We start from the raw sequence: 16,539 nt of genomic DNA, 5'->3' as shown, positions 1-16,539 counted from the left end.
CAGACTGGGAAGTTTACAGTCCTTTTTTTTTTTTTTTTCCCCAAACGTGAAGTTTCAAGACGGTTTTTAGCAGTTGTACTATGGTCCCAGAACAGCTTATCACTACCACTCCAGTCTCATGCTGCCCATAGCCAGCTGAAGAGCCCAGTGTATTTTCTACAGTCTCATGCTAAGTACATCAATAAATTCATGGTCCCCCACACATTCCTCCCCTAAGACTATCTAGCTCTTCTGGGATCTTAAGCAACATGTGAAAGTTCCCACAATTTCTCCAAAGGACCAGAGCCCAGAAAAAAATGAATGAGTAGACTTAAGGTGGGAAAAAAAAAAAAAAAGAAAAAAGAAAAAAAAGGAAGATGAATAGCACAGTCTTGCTAACTTTCATGCAATCACAGAGAAAGGAAGACATGGTAACACTGAATTAAGTCAGAACACTATAAACAAAAACGCATCATGGCTGATGGTACGTAGAACCAATTTTGTTAACAATAATAAAATAAAAATATGTAAAACAGGATATATGCTAGGAGAGTATGAATGAAAATTCACATAACCTGTTAGCACAGCTTTCTGATATACAAAATAGGATCCTTGACAAAAGGAAGAAAAGTAATAATTGGAATAAGATTTCTCATGATAAAATGAACATGGTCAGATTAAAATGCCCTATTTTCATGTAAGAAGGTCTGTCTAAGGACACAAACTCATAATGAAATAGATAACAATTAACTAGATAACTTTGGAGAATAAGAGGATACTCAATCTTTTGTAATTAGATAAAGGTTTGTTTGGAAAACAAAAACCTTATTTTTTTTTCTGTAGTAGATTTGCTGCATTAGATAGAGCTGCTGGACATTTAAAAAAAGAAAATTTGTATTTGTTCAGATCTCAGACTACACAATTTTAATAAAAACTTCTTAGAACAACAAAAACAATATTCATATATATAACATCATATATATATTATAATATCATATATATAACAACAAATATAACAACCTTTCACATCAAATTCCTAGACGCTACCTTATTCTCCATCTTTATTCATAAAGACAGTCAAGACTATTTACAGATTGTTTGAGAGACAAAGATGTGAAGTCTTTTCATTACATCCAAGGTCACTGAACTGGAGTGAGCCACACATATTCCAGATTTTTTTCTGCTTACACTATTATATTATGTTTTCTTTTTGCAAGCATTATCTCTTAAGGGAAAGAACATACTGTCAGCAATTGCACTTTCTGCTAAGTCATTCCACCACCTTGCAAAGACATTTGAAAATATAAAACTGATTTACAACAACATTTTACAACAAAATGCTGCACTAGTTACAAGTGAGATGAGCACAATATATCAGTATGCAGAGTAGGAAAGGCCCTGCAAAAATGCTAGCGACAATCTGTAGCAGTTCCACGGAGTCACAGCAGGCCCAGGAGTTGAAAGCCCCTTATGATTTTGAATAGTAATACATTCTGATGAAGCAATGATCAAGGCTTAAGAACGCTGTAAAGACCCTACCTGAAGAATTACAGATTAGAAAAATTAAATTGACTTTACAATATAGGTTGTGAAAACTCTCTGCATGTAACACATGTAATAATTTCTTCAGCCAGAAGAGATCTACTTTTGCCTTGTAGCAGCCAGTACAAGCCACAACATAGTCTCATAGAAACAATTTCAGGTATGGTGCAGGCTCAAAGAGCCACAAAAACATGTACTTGAAAGGGAGGGTTGCAGACTTCAGAAAAATAACAGCATGACTTGAAACTTCTGTGCCATCCACACTAGCAGAGAACATACATAGCATAGCTGTAGCACATAGGTGCACAGACACTTGCACACAAAGCACTTTGCTTCTGTCTTCTTTCTATATTATATTGCGACTATTTTGTACTTGTCCAGGGATATACACAGGTGCCCATAAAATACTAAAGGAATGAATAATTTCCAGAGACCTGTTTCTACAGATGACACATTGCAAAGGAGACCTACACTTCACAGTCAGGTAACAGAAGTTTTAGGAAGGGTAACAATAGAAAGGAAGGGAGAAAAGGAAAAAAAAAATCCAGAAAGAGTATTTTATGCTGAAGTACTGAGATAACTATGGACCCTCACAATATCACTAATACAAACTTTCTAGGACAAAATCACATCATGGAATTCAAGTTCTTTGGTTCTCACAATTAATATCTATTGAGTCTATTGTTTGTTTGAAGAAGCATAACCTCCTTCTGCATGGAAGCGTCTTTCTGTCAAGACACTAAAAAAGGCTTCTTGCTACTTGTTATCACTGACTAATTTTCATGGGCATAAAATGTTTTTGTTACCAACAAAAATGCAACACTTGGCACTGCTTGATCCATTTACATTTTGATATATTTCAGTTCAACTTTCTTATTATTGACCTACTAAGATACTTAGATACTATTATATATGTTTTATGTGTGACTTTGCTTTTAAAAGAAATCAGCTTTTACTGCCTTTCTCTGTACTGCTATAACACCATTTTTATGATGCAGTAATTAGAACTGAACATACTATTCTATGGAAGAATTTAACTAGAATTTTTATCGTCCCATTATTTAGATTGACTTCCATTATTTTCCTCTATCTTTGAAGGTCAGCTTCATGCTGACTGGATTTCCGAAGAATCTTAACTCTTAACATACTTAGTGGTGAGTGAAAATAGCACTTACAATTTTTTTTTTTTTAAAAGCTAGACATTTGTTCTTTGAGCATGAAACACATTTCAATTTCAACTAATTGTCAACATAAAGACGTTACCAGGGATTCTTTTCAATGTCCAAATTTGTTCCTTCTGAGTTAAAAACTACTTATTTAAGCCAGGAGTAAAAGGATGAATTGTCCAAGTCATGATGAGCTGAATGTAGAGAACTGAAAGCATAGTTCTCTCACCTAGTCTGATTGAGGCAAACAAAAACATTTAATTAACGTGAAATATTTTCTTGTTCATGGCTAGTTCTACTTCTAATAACAAAATGCCAGTGTATGTTATGTTCTAGATTATAACACAATGGGCTATCTGAAATGAGAAAAGATGGACAACACAATAAATAGGACAATAAAGAATTTCAGATATATTTTTAAATCATATTCATTGCAGTCCTCTATCATGTGTTAATGGCAGGAGCAAACGATATTCACATAAACTTTAAAGTGTGGGTATAGCATGTGCCCCAATCAGATATTACTTAATACTTCTTTGTTTGAGTCTACTGTACAACATCTTGCATATACCTAAACTGGTACTTCATATGGTAACTCAACATTTATGCAACCTATGAGACACTGTACTGCAAGGTGTACAAACCTCCTGCAAAATGTGGTATTTTTCTGGTGGTGCGTTGTCCTTCTATAGCTTTTAGGTGATTATCCTATCAGAAGCCCATTGGTTTAAATGCATCTTGCAGATGTGGCAATCTGTTCTTGCATTGAATCTTTTGTCATGGCCATAGTGTCCATGTTCTGCTCAATAACAACAAGAACGGCAATGTTACATACAGAGAAACATCAAAATCAGGAGCAATGAGAACGGAGTAAGAATATTGCAACCTCAAAGGAAGGTATCTCTACAGAATCACTATGTCAGCACCCTTCACAGCATCCACACATCTTCGCAAACACCCCGATAAATCATAACTGTTTTTAAAATATCTACACTGTTTGCACCAGTTTACAGGATTTTCATTCTCATTACCATATCTTATTAAAGTAATAACTTTTCAGAAGACAAGCATTGATATTATTATTCCAACACAACCATAAGAGCTCTTCAGAACAACGTGTCAATTATCACATCACTGTTTTATTCAGCAAATATATTACAGAATTGGCTTCACCTACCTGCTTCTGACAAGTACCTTAACTGTTATTTTAAACTTGGTTATTAGGTCTGAAACAGTTAAAGCTCAACAGCTAAAGCTGCAGATCAGATATCAGAGATATCTGCCTCTAGCAGCATTTAAAGCCTTTTTTCATTTGTCACCTTATTTGCATTACATTTTCGTTTGCAGTAGTAAATATCCCTCAAATATCTGTTACCTTTTTTGTACCTAATGTCCATTGACAAGTCTACATCACTGGCTGGTGTGGTGCAAAGTGGGAAAAAAGAGGTTTCATCCACTGAAATCTAGTATGATTCCAGGACTGCATATCCACATGAACTTCGCTGCTGGTAAAGTTGTAAAGTCAGCTGCTAATCCTGTTTACAGCAGATGGACAGAGAGCTAATGACCCTGTGTCTACACTGCAGGAGTGCTCCAGCTGCTGCACAACCGCAACCTTCATTCATCCCTAGGGAAGCCACCCTCAGCACAATAGTATACATCCAAGAGCCTACGGCAAGACTCCAAATACAAGCACGGAATTCCAAACATACAGTAAAGGAATTTGCACCAAGAAGAACCAGTTCTGTTAGCTCATCAGTGTAGATACAACCCGAGCAGAAAACAGCACAGTCTATATCCTAGCTATATATATTTTCAGGCATGCATGCAGTTACAATTGATTATGTGTGAAGAAACAGAGAACTAGGTGAAATTGTCTTTGTTCTTCAACAACATTTAGCAATAAGATTACTGTTTTATGTTAAAGGGATAGACATAATCAAGAATACTGTTTATGTTAAAGGGATAGACATAATCAAGAAATTTAACTTATGTTTAAATGCCTCAGTACATAAATCGTCAGAAATTCTCCCAGGAGCTATAGCTGGAGATAGCATGGATGTTCAGTAGAACTGGATTAGGCTATGGGACAGAAACTTTCTGGTAAAGCCAACCACACTAAACCAAGCATTAGGAGCAGCCAGCTCTAACAAAAACAATATACATACAAATGAGAAGAGAAGAAACTGAAGTAATATGTGGCAGATTTGTTTGTTCGTTTTCAGAAACATTTATCCTTCAGCACAGAAATTCCCCCAATTCACTCCTACTAAACTCTACTACCTTTCTAGCTATGGCTAGAAAAACCTGCCCCAGCTATACCACGAGGTACTGCCTCGACAAAGCTCACTAGAACATGGATGAGGCCAGAGGATTCCATTATAAACTTCACGTTGTGGTGGGTTCAGACACACAAATAAATGGCAAGCAGTAGCATCACACTGGACCATACGTTTTTCCAGCTTCCTTTCCCACTCTTCAAGTATGAGTTTTCTCAGTCACATAGTTCATGCTTCTCCCGCAGCATGGCTGCTAACAAAGTTCCTCAACCAGCTATCTACAAGCAGCTCCACAGCAACAGCGAGCTAAATGCTCTTTTCTCCCTTTGAGTATATTCATAACCAAGCCATCATCCAGAAGGGAATGCATGCCAAACATTTAACAGGGCTTTACAGATAACAGAAACATGCTACATGCCTTATCAGGTGTATAACACATGCCTAACACATACCCAGTGAACACATTCCGTGTAAAATAGATTGTTGACCAACCTTCTGAACAAAAAGAGGTTTTCTTAGATATGATGTCTGACATTTAAACCATTTAGATTTCTTCAGCGTTCTGAGACGCCTTTTTTTTTTTTCTTGAACCCATTTATTCCCAGTCTTTTAAAACAACTCCCTCTGCTTTGCTAGTACCATAGTGCTAAACAAATCAGCACAGGCAAATTTCCACATGCAGATAAGACCAAAAGCACGGAAGATTATGACATCATTTCCAACAAGGTTGTCACCTGCTGATGATGTAGTGCCTTGGTCTGTGGGCTAAATATTCTGGTAGAAAAGCCAACATCCGCATCACAAAAAATGTCCTAACAAATTTATTCCTCTGGTTAATCATTCCTTTTTAATTTCTAAAGATATTGCAACAGGATAACGCTGTTGTTTTCAGTATCAAATTAAAACGTGTAAAGTGGAAGTAGCCATAAGTCTGTAGGTATGTTTACAGACTGACTTAACAAAAACCCTTAAAACAGGGTTTAAAAATGTAAGAATGATTACGACAAAGGAGAATCCCTATCTTGAACATTTATTTTTCAAACTTCATTCCATTAAGTTTTACTTCTCACTAAACAGAAAGCCCGTTATTTGAAAATGAGTTCAGAAAAAGAAGAGGAAGAAAAATGTACAAAAGCAGATACTGTGTGTGTATGAATTCAAAATTCAGTCTCAGCAGTCACACGACAAACTAGAGTTCTGTGCATTAGCAGAAAGCATAACAAGGCAAGGGATATTTGCCTTAAACCAAACCTCTAACCAATTCTAAGACTGCTTTTGTTTCTCCTTGACAGATGCAAGCATGTCCTGGAGAAATTATAAGTTATAAGAATGAGCAAGCCAGTTCTATTTAAAACTTTGTCATTAGTTTGCTGCCTTTGAGAAAGCTATTTTTATTTTCATTAGACCTATCTGATGAATGCTATTTTTCCTAATTATTGTACTTCAAAAGGTAATTAATAAACATATTTGTTATACTTCTAAAATTCTTTTTTTTTTAAATATGCAAAAATTATTAACACTTTTGGACACCAATATATTTCCTTTTGTGTGTTCTGTCTTGTTTTCTAACTATCTACATTGATCCTAGCGTTTTCACAGTTTTTCACTTATTCAAAGAAATAGCCAAAGGTGCCACTAGCAAAATTAAGTTTGTTATTGTACAGCAGAGTTCTCAGCCTCTCCTCAGGCTAACCATGGCTTAAAAACAAAAACAAACAAAAAGAAACACACACACAAAAAAACTTGACTCAAAACCATGGCTCTTGTATACTCCACTCAGCAGAAGTCTTCAGTGTCAGGTGCTGTTCTAGAAATGAACTATGTTTCCAGAGTGAAATCTAACCTATGATTCTGTAGTAACTTTTGTGTTATAAAAATAGTAATATGTAAACATGCAAATTTTTCCCCAGTTTTACTCAAGACTCTACCAATACAAGCCTTCTACCAAATTCTCAAAATTATTTATCTATGTATTCAACACTGGTTCTTAATCCAGTAAGAATTTGCCACTTATGCATGACAAACTTCTAGTGACACTGGACCAAGGATTTTATAAGGCAGAAACCAAACATATTATGATTAATTTGATAGAAAATGTGCACTGCGATGAAACAAAGTAGATCGTGTTATTTCACACTTAGGCTGCCACAGGATGGCTATTCAAAGTATCACCACCACCCAACACCCATGAGTGGAGCACAGATTTCTTCACCCTTGGTCAGGCACTTGCCCAACTAGAGTACGCTCTATTTCAGGCTGAAAAGAAAATGTAGTGGCCTATTCACCCTGCCTAGAGGAGTATGGAAGTTTCTTTCTAGGCTTTCTACAATTTCAAATTGAAGGCCAACAATTTCATTCTACTGAGAGGTCAAGTCTTTGTTACTAGGAAAAGTAGATAATGCTTACAGAAAGTTATAACTTTCTATACATAAGGATATGCTATTATCTAAGTAAATATCAAAGCATATGGCAGTCCTTCAGTCTATATTTGTTTTCAGACTGTTAATTGTCTTGTAGCAATAACCTTGCACCAAAGCCTCATCATGTTTGTTATTCAGATACCAACAAATAGCATAATGAAAACAGATCACAGACAACTGTTAGTGCAACACCTGGTCTCTGTCCCAGCTAAGGAGAAAAACAGTTCAGAGCATTACATGCTTATTTTCTTTACGCTTAGATCAGAGCTCCAGACTTTGCAAAATATATCTCCCTGTTCATATCTACACAATATCACACAAGATATCTTCTCCTTTAACTGAAACCCTACAGTACATGAGTATATTCTTGTCTGAGGAAGCAGAAATTAGAAAAAATAGGTCTTCAATCAATTATCAGAACTGAAGCCCATTTAAACAGTTAAGTTCTGATCAAAATTTAGACTTTAAATCAACATAACAATTTCCAAGCATAACCAAGTTTCGTCTCATTCAAATAAAGCAAATTATTTTCTCTTATGAGAGCTGTTAAAAAAAAAAAGATGGAATACAGTGAAATACCCCCTGAATTTCATCTTTAAAGATGTAAGGAACATTCTACATTTTTAATTTTTTTTGGAGTTTATACAATCTTCTACCTCCAATACATACAGTATTAAATGCATGCACATAAAACATATACTACAAGACAATCGGCTCTTCTACAAGTAATTCAGATCTAACTGAATTTTGGCATGTTTCTATTTGAATTATGTGATGTGAAAAATACTATAGGCCAATAAAAAAAAAAAAGATGCCTTTGCAATTTCTGCTATTCAAATGTGGTCAACAGTTTGCAGATCTTCTTCAGGACAGGGTCAGGTTTCTCCAAGTTAGCTTTTAATTCAAACCGATTTTCTGATATAAAGTTACATTCATACATATTTAAAAAAAAAATAATAAAAAAACAGACTTTAGAGAGTACATCCTCTATCATACTTGTTGTGGTTTAACCCGGCTGGCAGCTAAACACCACACAGCCGTTCGCTCACCCTCCCACCTCCCTCTCTGGGATGGGGGAGAGAAACGGGAAAGTGAAGCCTGTGAGTTGAGATAAAGACAGTTTATTAAGACAGGAAAATAATAATAACAATAATAATAATAATAGTGATAATGGTAATAGTATTAACAATAATAATGTGTAAGAAAACAAGTGATGCACAATGCAATTGCTCACCACCCGCTGACCGATGCCCAGCCTATTCCCGAGCAGCCGGCCCCCCCACCCCGGCCAGCCACCCCTATATATTGTTTAGCATGACGTCAGATGGTATGGAATACCCCTTTGGCCAGTTTGGGTCAGCTGTCCTGGGTCTGTCCCCTCCCAGCTCCTGCTGCACCCCCAGCCTGCTCGCTGGCAGGACAGAGCAAGAAGCCGAAAAGTCCTTGGCCTGGTGTAAACACTGCTCTGCAACAATTAAAACATCAGCATGTTATCAGCGCTCTTCTCATCCTAATCCAAAACATAGCACCCTACCAGCTACTATGAGCTACTTAACTCTGTCCTAACTGGAACCAGGACAATACTATATCACTACTTCTCTATGATCAGATGCACACAATTTTCTAACTCTTTTGCATCTCATCTAGAAGGTAATTCCATAGCATATAGAATACTATAAAAATAGCTGACCTACATTTTTGGTACTTTTGATGAAAAAAAAAAAAAAAAAAAAACAAGAAGTTGTTAATACACTATTCAGACACCAGTACTTAGGTATTGATATATAAATACGCAGTTCACAAGGAACCAGATTACACAAATCTCTATCTAGAATAGAGGTCAACAAACTAAACAAACTAAAAGCACAAAAGATATCACAATTGAGAGTTCAGATTGTGTTAAACACACACACACAAAGAAAAAAAAAGAAAACCCCACTTAGTATCAGTCTTCTGAAATTACTCAGCTTAATATATAGCCTACCCTACTCTTACTAGCATCATACACATGTTTACTACACAATCAAAAATGATCTCATCTCCCCAGTTCCCAAACAGCATATACATTAACTTTTAGCACATACCTGTAACTGCCTGACTTCATTCTCCCTCATATCTGCCTTCAGGAAGGCAAGCCAGATGTTTTGTATTTCCATTGCCAACTTTCAAAATGCCTCCTCCTGTGTTTCATCAAGAGCAGGTGCACTGCTGCAGTTGTCCTCTGAACTTCCCAGCATCAGGCAGGCAGACTGAAAGCACAAGTGAGGGTCACAGAGTGACATAGGCATAGCAACAACTGTGACATAACACAGCCCCCCCACGACCCGCCCTGCCCTTTGTCAGGGAGTAGCTGCTCAGAGCAGGATGCTAGGGTAGTGCAAACACCAGAAAATAGTTCCGACCAGAGCTTATGTCCCCACATGCTGTCCCAGCCACACCACAAACTGCAAATGCACATGAATAAACATCTTCGTCTTCTGTACCCCATTCCCAAGCCAAGGATGGCCCGATAGATAATATGCTTGACGATGCTATGCTACCATAGATTTTTAACCACACCTTCTAAATCTCACGTTTTCATGTATAAAGTTAAAATATGTATATAAATAAATAAATAATGCATATTTGAGCACTTAGAAATAGTTATAAACACTAACATTTTCGTGGACCATTTTGTGCAGTAGTTATTTATTTTTACTACTGTTAAGTACCTGGATATGCTTTCATGGAAAAATATATAATAGGAATAAACAAGCACTGGTAATCTGAATTTAAAATAAGTATATCTTTAATTTCATTCACCAAAACTACTTTTCACATAGAAAGTTTGAATTGTACTTATATAATTTTAGAGCACTGAGATAACAATTTAATGAAATAAACCAAGACAATCTCCCACGTGATTTTACTTTTTTTTTTTTAAATGACTGAAGAAGCACATACGTAGTTAAGCATCTTATGCGATATATATATATATATATATTTTAATTTGGAAGACAAAAACCACAGTGTTCCTCTCTGCAGAATTAACACATTCCCTTTGGAAGATAATCCATTAAAAATAGAAACAAATTGTTCAAACTGTTATTGGATGAATTCATGCAGGACAGCATCAACTGCATACAGCGTATGAGTTCAGGTGGAATAACTACTTAATCTTATTCACGTTCATTATTATGCTTCTGTCTAAACCACAGTGGAAGGCTTGGACTTTGATATCTGTTTTTATACAAGCAAGAGTCATTTTGTGTGTCTTCTCAGTAGATCATAAAATTTACAATACCTCTTTTATCTCAATTTATTGCCATTAATTTCCCATTGCCATCCTCCCTGTTTTTATTTTCCTCTTGGCAAATCTTCTATCTACAGCTTGTGCAACAGTTCTCTAAAGAGATAAGAGATAACTGTCATAAGACAATTTGGTATTGTCTCAAAGCCTACTAGGAAAAAAAAAAAAGTGTATTTGCGAAAATTATTTAAAAGCAAAACTATACTATTTTCACATTTTAGCATATAAATAAAAGGGTATGCATTTGTCATATACTTTCCTTGAGTACTGTTATTTTCCTAGTATTTGACAATACCTTTTTAAAGTAATGCTTTCACTTTCCATATAAACTTAGTATTTATGCAACAATATCACCTAACACATCATACCAAATCTACAATACATTCCGTAGATGAAACTTGTACCAATACACCTTTCCTTCTTTTTATTGTTCCATTTAGCTGGTTTCCCTGAGACTCCATAAACAACATTTCAAAGACTTACTGAGTGAATGTCTGTTTTTCTTATACACCTACAGTCTGTTCTGCAAGTTCTAAGCTGAAACTTTACTATTATTTGAAAAAAAAAAATCATAAACATACTTAATGAAGAAAAAGGACAAATGCTGTCTCTGAATAATTTCAACATACACCCTGCATTTGTGCACACTTAACTCTGAAGCCCCCGCTATTTCCAAACACTGTTGTACTTCCCCGTTTATTGAGTGACAGATTACCTAGGTCTTATATGAGGGATAAATATTTTTATTTTTTTATGTGTTCCTACAGATACTTTTCCTTCACAATTGCTTTCAGTCATTAGCAAGAGTTTGTTTCTGGAAGGTGGAACTTGTGTAAACATCTGTCAGTTGCAAACAATTTCTCTGCTGTGGCACAACTGCATTGCCAAAAACATAATGCACTACAGCTTCAAATTCAGACACCACCTTTGCATGAAGGGGGTTAGCAAATGGCATTAAGTTGCAGTTATCAGGAAAAGGCCCGTCATGTTAAGGCAGTATTAAAAGCATTTTATCTAAGTGCGTGTTTTTCTTACTGCTGTCTCCCAGCAGAATCACACGTGCTTTCTCTACATGTTTACAGAAGATGAGAAAGGGAAGGCATTATGTTAAATTAGCTTTCAGTTACCTCAGATTTTACACGCGTGGACTCTCCATGAGAAGAAATGCCAGCCACTATTTGCTGGGCTTTATAAAAACGAAATCAATTCAAACAAATGCTTAACTCAGGTCTGAGCGTTAACATTAACATCAACGCAACGCGAATATACATCGGCCAGTATAGGGCCGGTACCGGGAACACACACCCGCCCCGCACAGGCCCTATTCCCGGCACGACGGCCTGCGGCCTCCGCGCCGGTGCCCTCAGGGCTGGCAAGGGGCAGAACGGGCACCACCCACCACGGACCGGAGGCTACGGAGAACTACTGAAAACGCGTGTATTTTGCGAAAGCGGTCCTGGTGCGCTACTAACTACGGCTGGGGGTCGTGAGGGTGACAGACGCTGAGAGGCGAAGCGCCGCCCGCCGTAACGTGGCGGCCGCCCTCAGCACCTCCCGCTGCCGCGCTGCGGGACGCGGCGCGTCCCCAGGGCAACGGCCTGCCCCGCCGCAGCGCCCGCCCCGTCCCCTTCGGCCTCGTCAGCCCGCAGCGCGGAGCCGCCCACAGCGCCCCATGCGCGTCCCGGCCGCGCATGCTCGGCGGGCAGGGGCTGGCGGCGGGCGCCATGGTGTACATCTCCAACGGTGAGCGGGGCGGCCGGGCCTCCCCACGGCGGCGAGGGGCGCGGGGCCGGGCCACTAAGGGCCTCCCCCGGCACGGCACGTCCCTCGGCGTATGTTTAACGGGGAAGAAGAAGGGCAAAACGCCGCACAGCGAATGGGAGATGGCGTTGATCGTCCCTCTGCGCTGTCCAGACGCAGTGTCTGTGTGGCGGTGACAGCCCGGCTGTTCCCAGCCCTGTGTGCTCATGTTCCTGTCGATAAACCATTACGCACGTCTTCTGGCAGCCTGGGTGTAAATGCTGCGCTCCGTGGACGTGGCTTTATGTAACGCGCTGTGCGGTGTTGCTTACTAAACGTCGCTGAATGTTTTCTGTCACGACAGGACAAGTGCTGGATAACCAGAGTCGGGCTCCTTGGAGTTTGTCATCTATAACAGATTTCTTCTGGTCAATAGCAGATTTTGTGGTTCTGTTGTAAGTAGAAATTAATTCTTTTAATTAGCGGTATTTTAGATTTGTCATAGGTAGATGGTACTCAGTACTATAAGCAACACAATGCAACAGAATTATTGGATTTATTCTTTAACATCCCATATCTACTGTTCTCAAAACATATATGAATGTTCTAATATGACAACATGGCCCTGGTTGTTAAGCACTTTGAAATATGTAATAAAAACTACATGGAAACTGGTGCTAACGTACTGGCAGGTCGAATGAGTTTTCTTTGATTTTTTTCCATTTTTATACTGAAAAAAAGAAAAAGCATGTATTCTTGTTAAATATCTAGTTTCTAATAGCTGATCAAATTGAGATATTACTTGGAGAACTTTTACTGGTAACGATAGTTTCTGGCTGCATGAAAATAATCACACAGTGGTAATCACACATGTAAGGCCCAGATTGAAGCCAGTAAAGAAACACAGAGTTCTTTTGGTGTCTTCAACAGTCCTTCATTATTTCAGTTATAGGTTTACATTTTATGCATTTCTTGCCGTTTATTTAACACAAAAGTAATTTTATTGATTTTAAATATTTGAAAATTGGGTTTGAGCTGTATTGCAATTTGGAATTACTTCAGATTTTATCTTCCCATATAGAAGAAGAATTGCAAAAATTAACAATAATTTTAACAGGACATTGTTCATTCCTGACACTACTTTTTTTTTTTAAGTCCACTTATCTTTAACTTTCAAAAGGACAGGAGTTGTATCTAACAGTCAATTCAACCTAATTCCTCCTGTTTTATTTTCAGTTTCCAGAGCATTATTCAACCAGATTTGAGAAGAAGAGGCTACACATCCTCCTATTTAGGACGCAGTGATGGAAGAGGGTATTTTCCATATTATTAATAGTTCTGAATTTTTTCCTCTTCTTAGACAAATGTCATTCAGATTCAAATGTATTCAGATTACAGTTGTGATTTGTGTTGAATCAGTCATGTCAGAGGACTAAAATGTTTGTTGTTTTTTTTTTTGTCTGCAGCATTTTGTCTGAAACTTGTTGATAATAATACTTTGTTTTGAATAGCTGTAATAACAGCATGGTCTAACTAATTTTTCAAGGCTGCATAATCAACAATATGTATTTTCAAAATTCTTATTTTGTTAGACTTCCTAAAATTAAGTGTTAGATTACATGAAATCCGTCATTTCATCTATCAGATGGCCTTACCTTTTTGTAGAGCTGTGTAAAAGCATCAGTTAGTGGTAGCTTTGTCTTGTACTACTGGAGTAATTCGAACAGTTTGTGTATGAGAAGTTTTGTGTTGGATTTTTTGTTACAGCTTTTCACTTGAAACCAAACAACTTTTCTAGCATCTCTAATTTTGAAATTACTGTAAAATAGGGACAGTGTTTTTATATTTCTAGTTGAACAATGGAATGTTTACTGAATACATTTTGTTTTCTTTTTAGGCCTCCAGGAAATCCTCGCCGTAGAATGGGTCGTATAAATCACTGGGGTGGAGGCCCCAATCCACCACCAATGGCTGGAGGTGGATGAGGAAGGTAATTCCAAATATGATATATCCTGCTTTGAACTTTTCTTAAAACTCCAGGAGATAACAGTGATAATCAGAGCTTAAGGTAGAATTGAATGCTTTGTCCTACTTTTGTAAAGTTAACAGGAAGAGAATCCAAGTGGTTAGACACTTCATTAAGGGGGTGGGGGGGAGTGTGTGTGAAGGGGTATGGTATAAAGTTTTGGCTCAGAAATGATGAGCTTCTACGTAAATGTTGAACGGCTATTTGAACACAGCTGATAAAAAATGATATGGAACTCTTTCTCTTTATTGGTTGCTAATACAAAGTCCCATCCAGATCAGTAGTAACTGAAACTTTGCATTTCTAATGGTTATCATATGACAGGTGAGATTTTTTGTTTAAAGGGGATGCTTTTTGTAATTCAAAATCTGCATTGTCTTTTATTCATTAAGCTGAGAGGAGTTTCATCTAACACTGCATGTATATATAGTATGGTTTAATTTACTTTAGGGCTTAAGAAAACAGCTCTTTTCATGAATTCCCCCTTGTTACCATAATAAAAGTTACAAGAAAAACACACATGCAGGTGATCAATACCAGGAAGCTTTGTAGTAAAAAGTTCATACTCAAGAAATAAACAAAACCAACCACGTATACTCATACTTCAGTTCTGTCCCAAAAATGGATAAGTGATTCTCCATGATCCTTTTTCCGTCTGGATTTTTCATTTGACTAGATATGAGGCCAGCAAAGCCAGGGGGAAGGCTTTTGTGTGATAACAATGATGTGTAATCTGAAGAAGAGAATTTTGCAAACCTTTGGCCTACTTAGCTAAATTAAAAACAATTTTATTTTTATATGGTTACTTATATAACATTATCTTGCAAAGGAAAGCCTTGTTTCTAACCAAGCAATAATTTGTCTTTTAGGTAAACGCCTGCTGTAAGAGGCAGGCAAATGAGCATGCACATTTGCAAGGTGAAAGGGAAGAAGAGTTCAGCGGTGGACCAAATGAGTTTGAAGTCATGAATGTGTATGCCTAACCAAAAACTGTTCTGCAATACCAGCAGATTAATGAAGTTGTACTGGGAACTCCTTCAAGGATCCAGTGTAACTGAACTGCAGTTTTATTAAATACATGTTTACTGTCTGTCTAAAGTCTTTGTATAGCTTCTGAACGTTTTACTGTAGTTGCAAAATAAGTAAATTATTTATGGCTTGTCAGTACGCAGTCTTTCTTACCATTTTTAGAAAAGCAAAAAGTTCTATTCAAAACCCTTTTCTGTGCAAATGAAAAATACACTATACTTACTTGATACAGAGGATCATTCAAGAGTCAACTTCAAGCTGTGCTTCCTGAAAGGTGTCAGTTTTGCTGTATTTTTTGTACATTGCCATATTTTTATAATATTAATGATATGCTAAAAACAGTTTTTAAATGCATTTTAAATTACTCAGTTTTACAGATCTTCCTTTTTACGAACTCTCTTTCTTAAGCCCAATAATGGGTTTTACAACATGCCTATTTTATAAGCACTCTTGAAACAACTTCCTTCTGTTATAAGGGTATATGCCTATTTACTGTACTGATGCTGATAGGACACTTCTTCAATAAAGTTAGTCTTTTTTTTTTTTTTAAAGGAAGAAAAGGTAGCAAACTTGGTAAACCCAGTACTAACACAGAAGAGTTATTTTCTTTCAAACAGTAACTACTTTTCTGCAGTTCGGTGTATTTTTTAATTTTTATTATTCTGGGGGTCAACTGGTATTTTGTACTTCAATTGGAGAGGACTGGGTCTATTTGAGAAAATAGCACCTGCTAAGGAGAATCCAGACTGACTTATCTTCCGTAAGGTGCCACTTGAAGCTTTTCCACCTAAACTTCTCTAATAACCTCTAGCAGGTAATTATTACATCCAACACTGCCCCTTGGTTAACATATGGATGTACTAGTTTGTTTCGCCTAGTAGTTACAGTGAAACGGCCCCTCCAGATGGCGATGCCCCCAGCCAAAGCCGAGCTACTCTCGATCCGCGCTGCGTAGCAGCAGCTGCACCCAACTCTGACCTCCCCACGTTCCTCCTCCTGAAGGAGCTCCCTGCCCTGGGACCAGACGCGGGCAGTCCCTGCCGTCGCTCGGAAGAGGCCGCTTCCCTTC

The 16,539-nt window shown here is 37.5% G+C and overlaps 2 protein-coding genes across 4 annotated transcripts in view; one reads left to right on the top strand and one right to left on the bottom strand.

Annotated features, from left to right (window-relative positions):
• Positions 1-12,044, bottom strand: part of CACNA2D3 (calcium voltage-gated channel auxiliary subunit alpha2delta 3) — a 530,340-nt gene extending 518,296 nt beyond the window's left edge. For 2 of the 3 annotated variants that reach the window (XM_080605848.1, XM_080605850.1), the window contains exons 1-3: positions 11,803-12,044; positions 10,670-10,771; positions 9,471-9,635 (exon numbers count right to left, since the gene is read on the bottom strand). Coding sequence is in view for 2 of the 3 variants with exons in the window: in XM_080605850.1 (XP_080461976.1) it covers positions 9,471-9,490 (20 nt within the window). In the remaining variant the exon portion in view is untranslated. The remainder of the gene's footprint in view (positions 1-9,470; positions 9,636-10,669; positions 10,772-11,802) is intronic. The other variant, XM_080605851.1, reaches the window with a different exon arrangement.
• A 241-nt stretch (positions 12,045-12,285) lies between these two features.
• On the top strand, positions 12,286-16,030 carry SELENOK (selenoprotein K). The gene is made up of 5 exons (XM_080605909.1): positions 12,286-12,418; positions 12,780-12,870; positions 13,652-13,729; positions 14,313-14,405; positions 15,311-16,030. The coding sequence occupies exons 1-4, from the start codon at positions 12,367-12,369 to the stop codon at positions 14,398-14,400; spliced, it is 309 nt and encodes a 102-aa protein (XP_080462035.1). The 5' UTR covers positions 12,286-12,366; the 3' UTR covers positions 14,401-14,405; positions 15,311-16,030.
• Positions 16,031-16,539: the final 509 nt, after the last annotated feature.

Source organism: Anser brachyrhynchus (assembly GCF_964034855.1).
Source record: "Anser brachyrhynchus genome assembly, chromosome: 10".
NCBI lineage: Eukaryota > Metazoa > Chordata > Aves > Anseriformes > Anatidae > Anser > Anser brachyrhynchus.
The sequence above is the reverse complement of the archived record's forward strand: the minus strand, read 5'-3'. Positions and strand labels throughout refer to the sequence as shown.

Coding starts and splice junctions, on each gene's coding strand:
- SELENOK (XM_080605909.1), top strand. CDS start 12,367: ATGCTCGGCGGGCAGGGGCTGGCGGCGGGCGCCATGGTGTACATCTCC. Junction 12,871..13,651: donor GCAGATTTTGTGGTTCTGTT/GTAAGTAGAAAT, acceptor TTTTATTTTCAG/TTTCCAGAGCATTATTCAAC. Junction 13,730..14,312: donor GGACGCAGTGATGGAAGAGG/GTATTTTCCATA, acceptor TTTTCTTTTTAG/GCCTCCAGGAAATCCTCGCC.